At 44.8% G+C, this 21561-nt stretch overlaps 1 protein-coding gene across 1 annotated transcript in view; it reads right to left on the reverse strand.

Moving 5' to 3' along the window:
• NOX4 (NADPH oxidase 4) overlaps window positions 1-21561 on the reverse strand; it is a 93683-nt gene that overhangs the window by 41472 nt on the left and 30650 nt on the right. The window contains exons 7-10 of the mRNA XM_066619907.1: window positions 20014-20236; window positions 18240-18407; window positions 17395-17457; window positions 4581-4641 (exon numbers count right to left, since the gene is read on the reverse strand). Of these exons, the coding sequence (XP_066476004.1) occupies window positions 4581-4641; window positions 17395-17457; window positions 18240-18407; window positions 20014-20236 (515 nt within the window). The remainder of the gene's footprint in view (window positions 1-4580; window positions 4642-17394; window positions 17458-18239; window positions 18408-20013; window positions 20237-21561) is intronic.

Raw genomic sequence — 21561 nt, forward strand, 5'->3', positions numbered from 1 at the left:
TATGCTGGCCTCTGAGCGGCCCGCTTGGAGGCAGGCTGTGCAGCATGGCCTTTCCCAGTTTGAAGAGACACTTGGCCAACGGTCTGAGGCAAAGAGGCAAAGAAGGAAGGCCCATAGCCAGGGAGACAGACCAGGGACAGACTGCACTTGCTCCCGGTGTGGAAGGGACTGTCACTCCCGAATCGGTCTTTTCAGCAACACTAGACGCTGTTCCAGAACCACATTTCAGAGCGCGATACCATAGTCTCTCAAGACCAAAGGTTGCCAACAACATACACTGTTCCAGAACCACCATTCAGAGCGCGATACCATAGTCTTTCAAGACTGAAGGTTGCCAACATAAAAACAATCTGAAATATATTTAGAGAGAAAGAGAGGGATGAAAGAATCCCATTCTGCCTCACTGAGGCGATTCTGACATTGCTGTCTCATTTTCCTTGCTGCCGCATTGCTCGAGAGCAGAGAGATGCCCTCTAGCCTCAGCTCTCTTCAAAGGGTGACATCTAAAATGTCAGCCTTAAAAACAACAGATCACGGTACTTAAGGGTAGGACAAGGGGAAGCAGAACAAATGAAGGGATGGAACTGGGAACCGTGGAAGCGACATTCATTCTATAAATGTTTACCAAAGCTAAACTTTTCAGGCTGTAAAGCAGTCATGCAGATCGAAGGTATCAAATATGCTTAGCGTGTTTAGTTTAATGGCCGATTCCGAGAAATGTGCACACATTTTTACGAGCTCTAATTTGCACATACTTCATAGTTTTTTTAAAAAAAAAAACCGCAACACTCAAACATCTAACAGCGCAATCCTAACTGGATCCTAACTGGAACAGGCAAGCAGGCGGGATGGCGCTGTATCCAGCGCAAGTTTAGGGCTGACTGTAGGCCAGCCTGGGGTAAGGGGAAATAATTTCCCTTACCTCAGGTAACACCGCAGCAGCCCCAACGGGGGCTACTTGGATCCGTGCCACCTATAGAGGTGGCGCAAATCCGGGCAGCCCGGGGCTGACCCAGGCTGCCGGGAATGGGGCTAGGATCCAGCATACATGCTGGATCCTGGCCCCGCCTCCCGCTCCCCAGCCACCTACCCTCCCTGAACCCCGAAACACCTCCTCCCCACCCTCACCATGCCCTTCCCAGACCTCTGCACCGGCCTGGAAACACTGGCGCAAACTCACCTGCGCCAGGGCCCGCGGCAGCGCGGGGAGGCCGGCGCATGTCCTTGCACCAGCCTCCCCAACTCAAACGGAGGCGCAAACATGTTTTACAGCACGTAGGCAATCCTCCCGGGCCGCGCAAGGGACTAGGGCCAGCTCAAGGGTGCTTCGGCATTGCGCACTAAGGGAAACGAAGAGACGCGTGGAACCATCTCAGTGCACGCAGTGGTGAGCATCTGCAGGTCCTTGAGACTGCAATCCTATAGATATTTTCCTGGGAGTAAGCCCCATAAAACATAATAGGAGTTACTTCTGAGGAGTCATGCATAGGATTGTGCTGTTAGTCAATGATATCGGCAGTATATAGACACAAATGGGGAACATTTTGAGCATTTGGTCTGATCGTTAATTAATTTCCTGGGTCAAGCAACTGTTTCTGTGTGCACAATACTCAGTTTATGCGTGAATTCTAGTATTACAGTATATATGTGAATTATAGCAGAATACGATACACTTTGACACTACAATGTGTGTGCACATATTCTCGAGATGCCCAGTATTTTTGATAGTCCTTCACATTTGCAAAATAACTGTCCCATAAATCTGACCACAATTCGACACTGGGTTTGCAAAATCCGTATTTGCAGTTTACTATCCCTAGAATCTGCCTCAACAAGGAATTCCCGGGCTTTGCAGGTCATGCTCACACATGAATATTCATCATGTTCAACTACACCAATGAGTAGCGACTGGCATGCACAAACATCTGCCATCACAGATTACCACAGGCAGAGCCTTCCTAGTATCTCCCATCACCTCAGTGAAGTCATGCTCACATTCAGCTATATGAGTCATCAAGTGACACTGGGTGATGAGCTATATAGTGATATATTGCATGCATGGGTCAGCAGGCAGCCAAATCCCCTTTACTGAATATATACTGACAGAACACTGAGTTTTTCTAAGGCAGTGTAAGTTTCCCCCATCAGAGCCGAAGAAACCCCTGCTATTTACATCAAGGATAACCAACTAGTGCAGTGGTTCCCAAACTTTAAGCACTGGGACCCACTTTTTCAAAAGACAATTGCTGGGACCCACCAGAGGTGATGTCATTATGCACTAGACAGCACAAGTAGCCCTGCAAGGGGGGGGGAGAGTAAATGGGGGCAGTGTCACTGATGCCAGAACTCAGCAGATCAGGAAGTTGCATGCAGGATCTCTGTGCCACTCTCAAAGCAGCAACAGCACCAAGAAAGACCTGATAAACACAGAGCTCCCCTCCGGCAATACATACATGGACACAGATATCCTGCAGGGCTACCTGGCCCCAGAGTGCCTTGCGCCTTTAAAGGTCCCTTCTGACTGCAAGTAAGTGTGCATGTGCAGCTGTTTCACAAAGGGCTAGATACATTTTTCCTTCTCAGCTTGGGGGGGGGGCTTATTTCTTGAGTGATTTTTGGGCCCTGAGTACACTGGACTGGGACCATTCTGGTGGCGTTGCTTTCCTATTGCCCTGCTCTTTAGACTGTGGCATAGTCACCTACTCGTGAGTAAACGTACACATGCAGCTCAGTTTCAGTTTCCATAGGGCTCAATACATTTACCTCGTAAGCTATTAGTTTTCCAGTTTCAGTTTCACGACCCTCCAACAGTCAGGTCGCGACCCACTGGTGAGTCCTGACCCCCAGTTTGGGAAACATTGCACTAAAGTACAAACTCATTTTTCCTGGACTTCCCATAGCCAATGACTCATTCCGTCTGTCTCCCAATTATAGCTGTTTTCCAAACACATGCACACACAATTCTAAGCAGGGTTCATTCAATATTCTCCTCAATATCCAGCCTCTCTCATGCAAAAAATCAAATTAGAGTTATTTTCCCTGTAGACTCCAGTTGGCTGAGGAGACATTTTCAAGGTCCATGACAAGCACATCAGAACATGGAAGCAAATCAATAATATTCGCATGACATAGGTGTTAACTGACCTGGAAGCCGACCAAACGACTGGCATTAAAATCCCCTTATCTAGCAACCACACATTTCAACATTTGTACTGTAGACACTACCATATGCGGCCTCAAGGCAAGCAGGTGACTGAACAGAAAATAAATACTTTTATTTTATACTTTTGGGTGGCGGGGAATGCCAAGCTGAGATGCATTCACATTGCTGCATAGTCACATTGCTATGAATTAACATGACAATCAGAGTTACTTGTCCAGGCTAAAAATAACAGGCCATCTATGAGCAGAGTTTAATCAAGTCATCAGTACAGCCATACAGCAAAACAAACTGCCAGTGGAGAAAAAATTAGCATATGCACTTATCTATGATTTGAAATCATGTGCTCACAGATAAAAATAACAGGGTTTGAACACCACTTTTGAAGCACTTCAATGTGAATTATCCTGCTGTAAGATAATCACAACCATCCTGTAAGGTGGGAAAGTAGCATTAATCTCTCAACTGCAGCTGAGGCGGAAAGGAAGAGGGTTGCCAAAGGCCAAAGGCAGCCCAATCCTATCCTTCCAAGTACCCGGAAGAACAGCGGCACCAAAATGGCAACCGCTGTATCTTGAGGACACCAGGAAGCTGCTGAAGGCCTCTTCGGGGGAAGGGGACTTTCGTTCCCCCTGAGGAAAACCCCAGACCCAGCAATGAGGCTTCTCACATCTGCATCCGCAGATGAGAGAACCTCTATGTCAGGCTTTTCAGCCCAACACAAAGGATAGGATCCAGTGGGGCAGGGCTCCGCCAGTCCCACCCTCCTCCCAGGCCAGTTCCTCCCCCGCCGCGCCTTCCTCCATTCTGGAACACCTCCCCTCTGCCTCAAAAGCCTATACCACCGCCTGGAGCTCTTACTTTCCTCCATCACTTTCCATGTCAGTGTTATGGCCCATTGGGACCTGGGCCCTTGGTTGGCAACCTTCAGTCTCGAAAGACTATGGTATAAGCCTACAGCACCCGGTATTCCCAGGCGGTCTCCCATCTAAGTACTAACCAGGCCTGACCCTGCTTAGCTTCCGAGATCATGGTATAAGCCTACAGCACCCGGTATTCCTAGGCGGTCTCCCATCCAAGTACTAACCAGGCCTGACCCTGCTTAGCTTCTGAGATCAGGCAAGTGCAGGGTAACAGTTGCTGCTAGAATGAGTACTGGGCCCTTAATCTGTACTCATATGCACGCTTCCTGGGAATGAGCCCCACAGAACACAATGGGACTTGCTTCTGAGTAAACATGCATAGGATTGCGCTTATAGGGAGTTCCTGGCAGAAAAAGGGCTGAACTGGGGAAAGTCATGACTGATATCTCAGTCTTCTTATCATGATGCTGAACCAGTTCAATGCCACCACAGAAAAGTGGTTTCTGTATCAAGATATTTGTTAAGCGTGGAAACAAAAAGGTTTGCTTTTCACATACCTGTCCAGTCTCCTACAACTTTCAGGTGGATTCCAAATGTTGCCTTGGTGGGTGTTGGGCACTGGAAAAACAAAGATACAATTGTAGATAAATGGTCAGGGCAAGCACTATATGAAGTCACACACTGGAAACGCGATATCAGGGACAGTTCACTTGATTGGCCTGTCTTCCAATAAGCAGGAGGGCTTTTGCCTCCCTAATTGGGGGGAGGGGGATGGGAGCATGGCATATACATTTTTAAAATAAATTTCCAAATCAGAGCAGCCTTCAGTGATTGAAGCATATGACCAGAAATCAGGCCTGTAAGCACAGTGGAAATGGACAATTTGGTGTCAGGATGCAGAATTTCTGCAAAACTCACCTTCCACTTAAGCAAAAACAAATTAAGTTTCTAGCCCACATGGCGTGGGACAGCACATGCAATGCCTGATGAGTTCTCAGAAACCAGAAAGAGACTCAGTAAAACTTTCAGCAACCAGGATGTGAGCTTTCAGCACTATCTCATTACTCCCCCCCCATGACTATCGGAAGGAAAACTAAATATGCAGAAGAAGCTATTATGCGCAGGTTATTGGTTGAACTAATTGATATAGCCTGCAACATTTTTATCTGCTTGTTCTTGTAGCAGAAGGAACACTAAAGGACAGGACACTACCTTTTTTTAATGGTTGCTCACTTCTGCCAAGTAGAAACAACAACACACGTTAGTGGGTCTACAATGCCCCCACCCCAATTTATCAGCCCTATTTGCAAGTCAGTAAATATAATATAAACCAGGGGTAGCCAAACCGCGGCTTCTGACCAACATGCAACTCTTTGACATATAATGCGCAGCTCTCAGAAATATGTTAGCTGAGCTCCGTTTTCCATCACAATTAATACAAAAGGTAAATAAGAAATTTTGATGCTTTATAATTATTTACCAAGTATAAAATGAAAGTCCACTGGAGGAAAACATAATGTTCCTGGTGAGTAAATATATTTAAGAATTTAAATGCTTCTCAATATGACGGCTCTCAAACATCTCTCTTGCGACTCTCAACCATCTGAAGCTTACAGCGTGTGGCTCTTACAATAAGGAAGTTTGGCCAATTGATATATACAGTAATACCTCCCAAAATGCCACTACCTTTTCATTAAAGGTTTCATTAAAGTACTTCTGTTTCATGAAAGTATCTCCAGGATGTGACTGAAAGCTGCAGCAGCTACTGGGAACAGTGGCTAGCATAGACCAGTAGCATAGCTAGAAGGGGTGCAAAGCACTAAGTTTTGAAGGGAGCCTCACTGCAGCATGCCCCTTCCCCTGGAGCCATTCCAGGTGGGGGGAGAAAAAGGCATTTGCCTCTGTTTTGCTCCCATAAGAACAGCCCCACTGGATCAGGCCATAGGCCCATCTAGTCCAGCTTCCTGTATCCCACCAAATGCCCCAGGGAGCACACCTGATAATTCCCACCACCTGGAATGGCTCAGAAGGGGAGGGGCCCCTTGCACGCTGCAGTGAGGCTCCCTGCAAGACTTAGTGCTTTGCATGCCATCTAACTACACCACTGATGTGAACCAATCAGACCAATGGTGGACCAAACCAATCAACCAATGGTTTCCTGCCTTATCTGAAATGATGGCTACAATCCTATCCACACTTATCTGGGAGTAAGCCCAATTGTGACTATAATGGGACTTACTTGTGAGTAGACATGCATAGGATTGGGCTTGATGTCTCGCAGAAAGATGTTTTTAGGCTGTTTCTAGAATGCTGTTACACTGTGCTCAGCTTTGCAGGGACAGACCCTCTGTTATATGGGAACCCACACAAATTACAGTTTTGTATTAAAACAACTTTTACAGGGGGATGGGAAAAGAGTCCCAGGGAACGGAAGCTGCATCATCATACTGTCCCAAGAGACATTTAGAGGGGGGAAAAGTCTGATGGGTTCCAGACAGCAGCCTTGATGAAGGGTGCCACTGCAAAATAGGCAGTTTTGTAATATAGTGATGGTGGTGGTGTGGATCTAAGTAAGGAGTAGGAAAGAAAATCACTTTTGCTCCCTGCTGCCCCAATGGTTTTGAGCTAGTTTTCAATTGAAGAAATTCCAGTGCGGTCTCAACTTGTTGTACTGTAGTTATATCTTGCATTTCCAATGGGTAAATCATTTAACGTACACAGGCTAATTAAACAGTCATTTGCAACAGCTCTATAAGGTAAAGAATCACCATCCTGCATATATGGAGGCATTGAAGTGGCACGGGGGAGGGGGAGGTGACACCACTACAGGTCAAAATTTTTAAAATCTTGGTATTTTTGAATAATACCATCATGTTATATATGATCCTGAGGCTGGAAGAATACTGGCTTGCCTCCAGCAAGTGACTGACCCTATTTCCACACTTTTCCTGCCTTCCTTGCAAACCCGACAGGAAGATGACAGAACCACAGTCTCCATCCAAATGTGGATTTAGAAGAGACTTCCCCTGACATCCAACCTGCCTCCAGCACTGTCTCCAACATCAGGTTCTCTCATGAAGCCCCTGCTGCTTTTTTCAGAAGTTCAGTGAAAAATAAAAAGCCAGGCAAACCCTCTTTGTAAGACTCTCAGGGACACTCCTATGGCATTAGTATGACAAATGGCCCATAAAAATCAGAATTTATGGTTTTTTTGGTTTTTATGTTTTTTTGTTTTGGATTTTAGGCAACTTTTTCAGCACTGTCCACAGATCCCAAGGGCTCCTTGGAGGGTTCTGGCAAGCCTTATTGTGCTACTAAATCTTGCAAGAGGAAACCAAATCCATCATCTAGGATCTTAAGAGAGGGGCCATAGCAGTCTTTTTTGTGTGTCCTTGGATGAATGCAGTGCACTTGACCAGTGGCGTTGCTAGACGGCACGCAAAGCAGTAAGTTTTGCAGGGAGCCTCGCAGCAGTGGCCCCTTCCCCTTGACACACACCATTTGTTCTCTCCAATCACACATAATTTCAGATCTGTGAATTCTGCTGCCAACTGACCTCAGCTCATCATTGGTCCACTGAATTTGTGTCCCTTGTGACAAAATGAATGCAGCACCCCGGCCCTGTGCAGTGGCTTACCAGGATCTCAAGAAACCTTTGCTTTTGGCGAACTACCTGGACCTAAAAAACATGATTGTTCTGAAGTACCTAGCAGGTCACAGTATGGGGGGCTGTTAAGTTGCATGCAGCTAGCTTGGTTACACGCATTCCAGTATAAAAACATCTTTAAAAAATGCAGCAAAATGTCATTTGAGGAGGGTAGAGAAAATACAGGAGTGCCATTTAAGGAAGGTAGATCAAGCCCCCCCCCCTTTCAGTGTTTTAGATCAGGGGTGTCCAAAGTTTTTGGCAGGAGGGCCACATCATCTCTCTGACACTGTGTTGGGGGCCGGGGGAAAAAAGAATTAATTTACATTTAAAAATTGAATAAATTTACATAAGTTTACATAAATGAATATATTAAAGAAGAACTTATATGAATGAATGAAGGTCTTGCAGTAGCTCAAGGCCTATAAAAGGCCTTGCACAAAGCAAGGACGGCCTTTCCTTTGCTGCTGCTACTGCATCACAGACGTGAAACAGCAAGCAGTGGAGGGAGCCCTCATCCCACAGCTCACGTGAGAGGTCAAACAGTCACACTCACACTGAGAGTAGTTGTGTCAGGCCAGTGTGGGCTCCAACAAATCTCTGGAGGGCCAGAGGCTCATTGGAGACTGTGGGCTCCCTGACAGCCACATTGAGAGGCCTCAAGGGCCACAAGTGGCCCCAGGGCCGGGGTTTCGGCACCCCTGTTTTAGATGATACTTAGTTGCATTTTAAGTTTTTGGTGTACAGCTTTGGGGGACATCTAAAACAGAATAATGTGTTTGACTAAATATAATGTGACTAAATAACATAACCACAACATGTTAGTCAAGACATGTGGTTTATGTACTTGTGTTTCCTACAAAATACAACTGCCCCACTTACCAGGGAGAGTCTTTTTGGGCACCTGTCCCTATTAAATGATGTCCCAATTTGCTGACAGCTCAGTTAGACTATTGTAACACACTCTTCATGGGGCGACTCCTGAAAACTGTTCGGAAGTTGCAGTTAGCACAGCTGCATATTAGAGCATGTGGTGGCTTGGTTGGGCACTGGAGCTCAGTGTGCAGAATCTGCTATGCCATTGCTCTGGTGGCTACACTGGCTGCCCATTCCTTTCCAAGCCCAATTCAAGGTGTTGCTGATGACCTTTGAAGTTCTATACTGTATAGGACCGGGATGCCTAAAGGACCACCTCCCCTCACATATTCCTGCACAGCCCCAGCGGTCATCAGAGAGGGACCTTCTTAGGATACTGCTGCCATTCGAAGCCAGGGAGGGTGGAGGCAAGGTGTAGGGCCTTCTTGGTTGTGGCACCACACACCTGGAATCACCTGCCAGAAGATCTGAGAGCAGCCTCTTCGGTATAAGATGGGGTTTGAAGACCCATCTGTTCAGTTCAGTAAGACCTTTATTGGCATAAAATACAGAGAAAGAACAAAACAAAACAAAAATATACAAAGACAACACAACACAGACATCAGTCTTTTCCTCCCACACTGCCCAGAGTCTCAGAGCTCTGCCTGGTTATTACCCCAGATAAAAAGGAAGTGACCTTATCAAGGGTCTCAGAGTCAGGTGTGGAAAGGAGAGACTGAAGCATGATTGAGTTCTCCCAGCCCTGCATCCTAGCCAACAATGGGCCTAGATATTTTTTGCGTGAAACATCATGTAGCGGGCAGTAGAAAAAGGCATGTGTTATAGTCTCAATACAATCCCTACCACACTTGCATTTCCTCTCCAAGTAGGGAATACCACTGAACCTGCCTCTTAACAAGGCTGATGGAAGAGCGTTACATCTTGCAAGTGTGAATGCTCTCCGAGCCTGCGGGCACTCCAGGTGATAAAAGGTTTCCCAAAACTGACTGGAACATGGAGATAGAGTGGAGAGCATGCAGTTCTGGTGGCACGAAACAGCTCTTGTTGTTCAATATCAAGAATTATTTCTTTGACGATTCTGTAAGCAGCATCACAGCCAATCATGCCCAGTTCTGCAGAGTCCAGTCCTATTGACTTAAATTTAGTTAGAAGATCTAATGGCAGGGCTGAATCTGACAATAATTGGTGCATTAGACCAGAGGAGGTAGGGTTAAATAATTTAAGTAGTCTTAGCCATGCAGTAGTCCTTAATCGAATTAACCCCACCTCGAGACACAGAACCGAGTAGGGAACGCACCTGGGTAAACCCAAAATCTTCCATAAAAAGGAGGCTTGAACGCGTTCTAGTGGTTGGTTAATAGCCTTATACCAGACAGGAGAGCCATAAAGAACCTGGGAAAGAACCTTTCCCTTAAACGCCTCCAGAGCGGCTGGAACATAACCATTGCCGCAGGTGAAAAAGAAACGGGAAATAGCTGAGGACGCTAGTTTGGATACGTTCTGCACTGCCTTACGATGAAAAGCCCAAGTGAGCCAGTAATGGAAGTTGATTCCCAGGTACTTGAAATGCTTAACCTGCTCCATTTTATTGCCATTACAAGACCATTTAAAAGCCTTCCATCTGCTGGCAAACATCATTATCTTAGATTTAGCATAATTGATTTGCAATTTGTTGGACAAAAGATACTCTTCAGTGCAATTCAGCAGACGTTTTAGGCCAATCCTAGTACGAAGATATCAGTATTGCATCATCCGCGTACAGAAGTAGCGGCACTTGGCTTGCGCCAAGCTTCAGACAATGGCTATCTACTTCCTTCAGGGATGGGGCAAGATCGTTTAGAAACAGATTGAAAAGCATGGGGGCCAAGACACAGCCCTGTTTGACCCCTTCGTTCATGACGATGGAATGAGTTAGATTCCCATTCCAGGAGTGTCTAACCCTGCATGAAGTATTTAAATGGAGAGACCTAATCAGCAGTAGCAATCTTTTATCAATCCCCATGTTTTCCAACTTTGACCAAAGAAGCTCCCTATCCACAGAATCGAAGGCACCTTTCAGATCAAGGAAGGCTACACAAAGGCGAGCCTTATATATCCTAACCTGCTTATGGACCAAATGAGACAGGATCAGGCAATTGTCCAAAGTTGATTTGCCCCACAGAAGCCAGATTGCTCGGGGCCTAAGATGCCTTGCGAAGTAACCCAGAGAGTAAGTTTATTGCATAGATATTTAGCACAGATCTTACCTATTACAGAAAGCAAACTAATGGGCCGAAAATTTCCTGGTATGGTAGGGTCACCCTTTTTATGGATAGGAATAACTGTCGCTGTAAGCAAGGCATTGGGCAATAGGCCAGATCTGTCGATCATTGTAAAGACGTGGGCAAGTAACTGGGCCCACCATTCCGGATCACCTTTCAGGTGGTATCTCATGTGGACCTGCAGCCTTCCCTGGCTTCAATTGCATAATTAGTTCTTTAATGTCCTCAGGGGTCACAGGAGGCCAGATAGGCAGATCCACAGAGGTGAAGTCAGGGTAGGTGTCCAGGGATTTGCTCTTATCATAAAAAATGTCTGTGAAGTGTTGAACCCATGTAGATGATGGAATAATAGCAGGGTCGTATGCTTCTGATCTACACGAACCCACTACACCTGCCCAAAATTGTTTATTATTTTTTTGTTGAATTGCTTGATGCAGCTTGTTCCATTGAGTTAAAACAAACTCTTTCTTTTTCTCTGTCAATAAAACTCTTAGTTTTTTTCTGAGAATGGAGTATTTAATCAAACAATCGGGGTCATTGTACTTTCTAAAATCTAAATAAGAAGCCCTGATACACACCTTAAGATTCCTACCTTCACTGTCAAACCAATCCTTTTTGTCAAATGCACCGCATGTTTTAACCAACTTGGGCTTGGTACTCAAGACCTGAAAAATGTAACCAATAAAACCTTCAAAGGATTTGATTTGAACAAAGGGATCAGAATCCTGTAGAATGGCCGATAAAAAATCTCTGCTTGCTGGTTCCGTACTTAGACGATGGAAATTTGGGGAAAGGGCACTGTTAGCCACAATTTTATACCTACACTCTGGATCTGGATCTACCTCAGCTTGTGATGGAACACGCCCAGAATGGAGGTCAAGAACCAAGATTAAAGGTTTGAAGACCCATCTGTTTCGCCTAGCCTTTGGAGAGGGAGGGACTCCCTACAGACTCCTTAACTTTCATGCTGCTTTACATTATTTTATCTGCTCTCTGCTCTTTTATAGTAACTTTTTTTTTTTAAATGCTTCTATGGTTTTTATTTTAATATTTTCTTCTGATGGTTTTTATCTTGATATATTCATGTTCCATTGCACTCTCTTTGGGTTTTTAGAAAAGTGGCAAATAAATAAATAAATAAATAAATAGAATAGAATAGAATAGAATTTTGGCCTCATGCAGATACTTTGTCAACGTGTAGTTAGGCTGAGGGCCCAATCCTATGCATGTCTACTCAGAAGTAAGTCCCATTAGAGCCAATGGGGCTTACTCCCAGGAAAGTGTGGATAGGATTGGGCTGGGAGTTACTAGTGTCATCCCTGTTCTGGATTCAGCTGCCTGCTCAGGAATAATTAAATCTCTCAATAGGTGGGCAAGTGTATCTTGGATCTTGTGCATATGCACAAAAATGCATGTGCAAAGAAGCTGCTGGTTGCAGCAAGCAAGTGATTGGCCCTGTGTACTTCCCCTTTAAAATGCAAGCATGGGGGACAGAGGTGAGTCCCAAGCTAGTTCAGGACTGAGGCCAGGTGAGTTTAGCAATAATCATATCAACCCCTGAAGATGATTTCCACAGTTGAAAGTGAAACATTGGGACTAGAACTTATAAAGTGCTTTAATCCACGGCTTAAAGACCCGAGCAACGTGTTAAATGATGCGTTAAACTCATCCAGCCACAAAAGGCTTAGTATGTTTGCAATAATCATACTACTTAAACATTTATACAGTGCTTCCTGACTCTACAAAGACTTGTGTTGACGTCCTTACAACAGCCCTTTAAGATTATCTCCATATTGCAATTGAGGCCAAGTGAATTGCCGGCAGCTATATGGTAATTTTATAGCAGAAGTGACATTTGAAACAGGAAAGTTGTGATCTGTAGCTCAGGTTCCTTGTCACTACACCAGTATGTAATTAAGAGCCCAAACCTCACATAAGAACATAAGAAGGGCCCTGCTGGATCAGGCCAAAGGCCCATCTAGTACAGCTTCCTGTATCTCACAGTGGCCCCCAGATACTTCAGGGAGCACACAAGACAACAAGACACCTACATCCTGGTGCCACTCCTTTGCACCTGGCCTTCTGAGGTAGCCTAAAATCAAGAGGTTGCACATACTCATCACGGCTTATAACCTGTGATGGCCTTTTCCTCCAGAAATCTGTCCAATTCGCTTTTAAAGGAATCAAGGCCAGACACCATCACCACATCCTGTGGCAAGGAGTTCCACAGACTAACTACACATTGGGTAAAGAAGTTTTCTTTTGCCTGTTCTAACAATCCTTCTCTTCCCCCCCCCCACCAATGCAGCCAAGCCAAAATAGTGCATGTTTATCCAGTGTGAAGGAGAAAAGATAATTATTTCCCCTTATCCCTCTGTAAGTCTCCCACTCACCATGGGTCTCCTTGGACCTGCTCTTTAGCTGATACGGGTCTAAGGAGAAGAAAGGGATGGGGAGCCTCCAAATGGAGGGGAGATAATCCGGTGGATGCCACTATAAGGGGATCTTGTAGAAGCCTTTAAGACCCACTTCTCCCACCCCACCTTCTCAATGCCGATCACACAAACCCCACTGCTGTCATTTAGGTGGATGAAATAGAACACACAGGGCTCAACTGCATGTTTGCTGTAACAAGTCGCTTGGACCTCAGGAATCATGCCCTGCATACACTACATGCTGCTGCTGAGGGATGTTCTGATCAAAAATAGTAAACGCAGGTATGTTCTACTACAACTTAAAGCAAAAGGACGATCGGCCTCTTGGCATTCAGATCAGTGTCAGGCATGACTGCTGCAGAACAAATCAGGAGATGAAGTGCCTGCCAAAAAGTTGGGGGAGGCCTGCAAAGCAGGAACACGACAGCATTCCCACCATGACTGCATTTTCACCTGTGAAATGTTGTATGCTGTAAATCTCAGGACGGACAGACATCAGGCCTGCAGGATCAGCTTTGTTTTTTAAATCAGAACTCCAGAGGCTCTGCCAGAGCCAGGTGCTATATAGTAGCTCAGGGTATGAAGCCAGTTACCTTCCCCCCCCCTCCACCCCATGTGCTATCCACTGGAACATCTACACCAGAGTTACTGCACATCAGGGACTGCAAGGCAAAACTCCAAACCTGGCCAGCAGGACTGCATGACGATCTGCTCGCAGGCAACCAATTCACATTCATACGATGACAAATGACAAACACTAATGCTGAGAGAGAAGCCAGCAGTGGCTGTTTCCTTGCAATGTTCCTTATTATTGTGAGCTTGAAACCCATGGAGATGCATCACAAATCACCCACAGATCTGCCAGCAGATCCCCACCTACCAGAGCAAATGCTGGAGACACAGATCTCCTAAAGTGACCTATTTCAGAAATTAGATACTTTGAGCTACTTCAGGAGGAAGGATTTTTGTTGGGAATCAGCACAGGGGGCTCGTGTTAACCTCTCCTCCCCAGATGCCATGGTCCCAGTTTGGGTTCCCCACATACACAGTTGCTTTTTGGAATATAACAAAGGGACACTTCCTAATTACTTCCTGTTTTAAGCATATCTTTTAATGATGGGCTGAATCTAATGCGCAGCTTTGTATTTTTAACACATTCCCTCTGGAAACCTGTTCCACGCCATTAGGCAATTCCAGAGGGTCCCTGATGCTCACAGGGGAGTTGGCAGCAAAGGACTCTCCCCCTGTAGAAGGGGGAAAGGATGGACGCGTTGGAAGACTGCATCACCACCACATAATTAAAAAGAGGGAGGAAAGCAGTGCACACAAAATAATGGGGAAAGTAGGCAAAAGTCCTTATGCTGAAAGCAAAACTACATAATCAGTACAAGTAGGTCGAACGAGAACAGGAGGGGAAATGACAGTGTTAAGATATTGTCTCTCTAAGGGCAGTCCCTAGCCTGGCATTGCACTGAAGCAGGGATGAAGTGAGCAAACAAACATGCAACTCTAGGCAAAATAGGCGCCCTGGGCAAAACAGTGACCTAGAAAAATATTTGGAAGTTGCTGTCCACTGTTTGGGCTGGACAAAGATTAGAAATTTATCTGGACTGAAACATTTTGACAGGGTTATTTTTTTTAAAAAACAATAATAATAATAATAATGTGGTCCAAAGGAACAGACCCTGTTAAGCAATTAAGATGCTATAGGGTTTACCAGAAATACAAAGCACGCAGCAGAGTTGTAGAGAATATAAGAAAGCAACAAAAGCTCTGCTACATCAGGACAAAGGCCCATCTAGTCCATCCTTCTGTTTTCCACAGTGCTCCACCAGCTGCCTCTGGGAAACCTACAAAGCAGGCTTGTGGCCTGCAGCTGTCCCTGGAGCAGCACTGAACTGTGAGAGGACATAGGTGCCTGACATAGGTGCTCAGCAACGATTCCATTTCCTGTTGATGGGAATCCCTGAGATGCCAGCCACAGGCCAGGTGACTGTGGTCTCGGAAAAAGGCAGGATCCTGCCTGTTCCTGAATCCCTTTTAAGCATTGGTCTTACATGGACTACCTTCTAGTCCTCTGGCACATACACTGATTTAAAGGAAGATACATATTTTTGTTAGAAGACCAGCAATTTTACATCTGAATTCGTGAAGAACTCTTGGGAGGATGCTGACAGGACACAATGATTTCTAAACATTTTATTTGCCAATGAACTCAGGAAGCCCCTGATCTCTCATCATGTCTGTTTGTCTTTGTTCTTTAGATTGTTTCCCAGAGAAGGTCTGTTCAGGCACAGACATATCCTTACATGACACCGCCCAGGGGTTTTAAACACTGACTCTTAGCACTGCAAAGCAACAGACTTTTCATCATAGGGAATTAATTAGCTTCTGAGAGGGGAAAGGGAGGAGCTCCACAACCTGCATCTTCTGAAGGCCTGGACACATTTTTCAGAATTTCTACTTCAGCTTGTAATAAGCAGGACATCAAATGAAGATAGTCAAATATGAGGCTATCTGTAAAAGTGGGTTATAAACACATAAAAAATGGAGGTCCATCTCCTGAAGCCAGGGGGATGTCAGTGAGGTATAGGGCCTACTTGGTTGTGGCACCACACTTCTGGTGAAGGCAGCTGCTTCAGTATATGGTTTCTAGTGGGGTTTGAAGTTCCATCTGTTTTGACTGGCCTTTTGGGCGGGAGGCACTCCTTAGGGACCGCTTCTTAACTTTAATGCTGCTGAAATTTTAATCTGCTCTTTTATTGCTATCTTTAAATTGTTTTAATGGCTTTAGCTTTATGTGTTTGTTGTTGTAGTAGGGTTTTTAGAAAAGTGGTTTACAAATCAAATAAATAAATAAATAAATAACTGTATGTCCTGCTAGTGAAATTCGCAGAGATACCCAGTCAACCAACTGCTGGTGACAAGACCTCAATGAGATCTTGGAAGCTGTGGTTTGATCCAATTAAACAATTCTCATGTTCTTAGTCAATATCAGCTCTGCTTTATAAACAAACTTCTCACTTGTAGCATTAAAAAGAAATGTGAATTCTAATCTCCCAGCCCTTCCTTTGGCCTCTACACCATGCCAACTATATTTTAAAATCTCAGGGTTAGAAAGAAATTAGACTATGCAAAGCAACTGAAGACAGGGAAATGTCTGGTTTTATCCTAACTGGAGAATTTGAGGTGGGATAGGGTAGGATGATGGTGGTGGATTGAAGTAGAACAGTGTTTCTCAATCTGTAAGTCGGGACCCACTAGGTGGGTTGCAAGCCATTTTCAGGTGGGTCCCCATTCTTTTCAATGTGCATTTTATTTTTAATATATTAGACTCAATGCTATCTTGATATGTGACTGCATTTGAGAAAATGTTACAGATCTGCACTTTTAACAGGCAACTATGTACGTGCTTTTAACAATCAAACGGTGTTTACTCCCGGGTAAGTGTGGACAGGATTGCAGCCTTTGGGGTGTTTGGGGAATTTTTTTTAAACAGATCTGCAACTGTTTGGGTTGGTTCTTCTTTATTAAAAAAAAATTTAAACTAATGTACTTATATTAAACTTTTAATTTACTTAATTTGATTTTGTCATATGGAGGTGTTAAAAATTTTCCTGCTTGATAATATCACTTCCGGCCATGACATCACTTCCAGGTTAGTGACATCACTTCTGGCGGGTCCCAACAGATTGTCATGCTAAATAGTGGGTCCCAGTGCTAAAAAGTCTAGAACCACTGAAGTAGAATATATACATAAATGTAGGGAAGAAAATATGCATACTGATGTAGTGCAATAAGCGTAAGCTATAAGTCAGAAACAGACCAGTTAAAATCTCTAGCTCTACAATTAAATCACTAGCTGACCTGAGACCAATGATTCCTTCTAAGCCGCAGTATCATCGTCCCATAAAATGCGAGTACCAGTACTGACCTACTTTACAAAGCTGTCCTAAGGATTGCAGCGAGTTCATGTACACAAAATGCTATGAACACTGAGAAGCCCAATAAAAGTACTTTGTATTAGAAAGTGCTCTTCATGACTGGGTACATACATAAATGAAGCAACACATTTTTACAGGGAAATAATGGAATGTTCATTTACTACATTCTCCCAGACAGCAAAAAAGCAGTAACCCAAAGGTTTTCTTACCAGCGTTAGGGTAAACGGATGGTTTTCCAGAGATGACACACTGGGGCAGTGCAGAATAATGTACTGAAATAGATCCACCAAGAAAAAAAAAGAAAAGAGAGATCAAATTATTTGTCTCTTACAAATGAGTGTCTCACTGCAGACAAAATACGCACACCTACACCAGGAGGTTTTGCAGGAGGGCAGCAATTTTCAACTGGGATGTCACAACACAATGGTGTGCCATGGGATTTTGGAACGCAATGGTTGAAAATAGCTGAAAAACTCTTCCAGGTTCTGCAGCTCTGTTTCTAGAGCAGCTGTCTGTAGTAATAAATCGCCTGCCCCTCTTCCTCTGCTGGCAGAGATGGGTGTCCCTTACTCATCTGCTGCCAGCGGCAACTGCTTCATGGATGGGCTGGCCCTGATGTTTGCGCAATTACTAGTCCAGATCCAGCTGGGCTGCATACAGCTCACAATAAGCCCTGTATTTTGGAAGAAGCCTTGCCTTCTCTGGTTTAGGCCCACCTTCTGCTGCGTTTTGCACCCTCTGTGAATACAAGGCTTGTGTCCGTGATTTACCGCCTTCCTAGTCTCAGCAATATTGGCCTGCCTCCTGCTTCTTTCTGTAAGGTGAAATCGTGGGGCAGGAGACTCCAGAGGAAAAGATGGTTCAAAACATGTCTGTACTTCTGAGAATATGACCCTTGAGAGTTGGTGGCCTACTCTGCATTCTTTTTCCCAATCCTATCCATATGCCTGCCTCCTGTTTCCCACCATGCAGAGCAATTTAGGGACAGGAAACCATTTAGGGAAATGCTATCAGTACATAGGTGAAGGGGGACAAATACCACCAGTTAACTCACCTGTCCAGGTCTTGCTTTAAAGTCTTTCTTCATCATCCGTATCTCCAGGACGTCACAGGGGTGGCTAATCACCGCAGTTATCATGACAGGCTTATTGCTACTCCGGACATAGCGGTAGAGCCTTTCCACACAATACAAGCACAGGGGTCCAGAGATCCAAAGCCAGGTCTAGATAGGAGAACAACGGAAACAGCATGACTTGAAGCCTCCAGGCAAGGAATTGGCTGGTTAAGTTCCTATCAAATCAGTATGTGAACTCCTGCCCCACTAATGTGACCTCATATGGAAGTCTCTATGGCTTGCTTTAAGATCACCACAGTGCTGCAGTTATAGCAGCCATCATAAAATGCTAGAATTCCCCTTTGCAAAGATGCAGGATTCCTGTGAGGGCCCTGGCTCTGTGCTGAGCAACTCTTATGTCGCCTTGGCTCTCTGGCCTTAGTCCCAGCCCTCCACTTCCTCCTTTCCTACCAATAATGCCTAGACCATACATGGCCCTGGTTCGGTGTGAGGTCTTGCTTCAATCCTGCATTCTCCTCAACTCCTCCTTTCTCCATCTTCATGTCTCACTTACAGTCCAATCTTATACTTTTTAGTTAGCCCTTTTCCTCAAGCCTCAGGGTCCTTCACATATTTTTCCCTGAGGCTTCAAATTCTTGCACTTGATCCAAATGTTACATTTTCAAGTATTTATCTGAGATGTAAGTATAAACCCCATAAATGTAATGAATTAATGAGGCAAAGATATTTGGAAACACCTGTGTCAGACAGGTACATTCAGGACTGGCCATCCATAGGGTCAACTGAAACAGCTGCCTCAGGCAGCAAACTGGCGGCACCCAACTCTGTCCTTTTACTTGCCTCCATTGCTTCCACTCCCTGGATTGGAAAAGGCAAGGGGAACAGAGAGGAAGATGAAATGTGGAGATGAGGAGAGTATTGAGCTAGAACACCGCAAAGTGGAAGGAGCAGGAGCTGGTAAGGGGGACAGCATTTGGCAGTGTTTTGCATCAGGCCAGCATTAAGCTGGCCCTGGATACTCTCATCAAAGAGCTAGAACTAGCCACAGTTCCCTTGGCTATAAGGCCAGATTTGCTACAACACTGAGTGTGGGAGGCCCTTACCCTGAACTGCTCCCTATACAACTCTTCTTTCAGTCACTTTGCCTGTGGGTTCCCTGTCCCTTTTCCTCCTAGAATTCCCTCTTAGATTTCAGCCTGAACCATGGAAATATACTTGAATAAAGCTTTAATCCTAGCCCAGTGGTTCCCAAACTGTGGGTCGGGACCTACTGATTTTTGGTGGGCCACCAAGGGGTGATGGAAAGATAACTTATTGCCTCAAGCCCTGAAGCTAGTCAAAAATCAGATACTGTAACTGCTAATTACCCTACAAACAGCTGAGCTCCTTCAGTTTGCAAGCATGTGTAAATATAAGGAGATAAATGCTTAAGGGTCTTTTTTCTGGTCATTATTACTTATAAATAAGTATTTCTTTCTAGAACTCCTTTTTTTTTTTTAAAGTCTCATAAAGCTAGGCGAGTCCCAACAGAGTGTCATTTTAAAAAATAGATCCTAGTGCTAAAAAGTCCAAGAACCACTGTCCTAGTCAACCTGACAACTTTCTCTTCCATCACAGAACTGCCAACAGTGTCCTTTACTGAGTAATTAGAATGTCTGTGAATGCTCCAGGCTTTCACACCAGCTCAGATGATGGATCTCAGAGGCTCCACTCACCCCCACAAGTGCTATACAATAGAGTTGTTCATTCAAACCTCAGGGAAATGGGCCTGGAATTTTGCCTCTTCGGTACAAACAAAGCTGTTTTGGATGACAGGCTCCATCTCCACTGACCCTCCAGAGAAAGGTTCTGGGGCATTTTCAGAGAGAAACTCATCCAAACCATCTGCAAATTGGTTGTCCTCTGGAAGTGTTACGTTAGGGTTAAAACACCCCGGGGGGTGCTCCTTTAGATTGGTTTGGTATTTCAGAACTCCTCTGCAGAAGGAAAAACAAAAAGAAAGAAAACCATCAAAACAATAAATTAAACCATTTGCACTATTTACATTTGAGCAATGTGGTGAATGATAAACAGTGGACCAAAACAGGCATTTTTAATTTTCATATGTCTTGATCCAGCAGCTCCCAATGTCCCTCACGAAACAGGCCCCGTGATAGTGTTTTTTTTATTTATTTAAAACATTTTAATTCCATTTCTTATTCAAAGGCTCTCCAAATAAAGTAACAAAAAAAACCCAAAAAAACTCAGATACCACTAAATAAAAGTTAACACTAAGAAGCAACTCTAGCTGGAGCCTCAATCCTACTGGAGTCATATGCCCCAGTGATGTGGCAGCTCAAAGTCCTTTACAGCTGTTGCAAATGGCCACATGGCATTCAGCATGGCTGGGCTGCCACAAGCGGTGAGTAGTCGAAAGCCAGCAGCCTTGCAATGTAAGTGGATCCTAGTAAGTCAGCACAAGCGATGGGCAGGAGGTGTGGGTAGGCAGAATGGGGGAGGGGAGGAATGGGATAGAGGCTGTGGAGGTGGCAGGTTGAGGCCAGGAAGGGAAAAATATCAATGGGAGCAGCACTACCAATATCCTATCCTCCTACCTAGCTTCAGTCTAACTTCTTGAGTTCTGGAGATCTTTGCTTTGCTGAGTGCATTGGAACTGCGTGAGCAAACACCATGGGCAGGAATGTAGTGGGATATATGAGAGCAGACAGAAAGGGAAGCCCTTGAGTACAAGGAGCTTGTATTAGATTTGGGAGAAGATGGGGAGCCTGCGCAGAAGAAGTGATATTAGCAGAGAGGCAAGAGTGGTGTAACATTTTAAGGACATAATAAGAAACCACCTAATCCAGCTTCCTATATCTCACAGTGGCCCACCAGATAACTCACAAGACAATAGGAGACCTGTGTCCTAGTGCCCTCCCTTGCATCTGGTATTCTGAGGTAGACTACTTCTAAAACCAGGAGGTTGTACATACCCATCATGGCTTGTAACCTGTGACGGACTTTTCCTCCATAAATCTGCTCAATCTCCTTGTAAAAGCATCTAGATGAGATGCTATCACCACATCATGCGGCAAGGAGTTCCACAGACTAATTGCACACAGGGTTAGAAAAATTTCTTTTGTTCTAACTCTTCCAACACTCAATTTTAGTGACTGCCCCTGGTTCTGGTGTTGCGTAAGACGGAAAAGAACATCCATCTGTCTACTCTATCCATAATTTTGCACATCTCAATCATGTCCCCCTCAGACGCCTTTCTTTTTAGACTGAAGAGCATCAAACATTGTACCCTTTTCTCATAAGG

The sequence above is a fragment of the Tiliqua scincoides genome, chromosome 3 (genome assembly GCF_035046505.1).
Source record: "Tiliqua scincoides isolate rTilSci1 chromosome 3, rTilSci1.hap2, whole genome shotgun sequence".
Taxonomy (NCBI): domain Eukaryota; kingdom Metazoa; phylum Chordata; class Lepidosauria; order Squamata; family Scincidae; genus Tiliqua; species Tiliqua scincoides.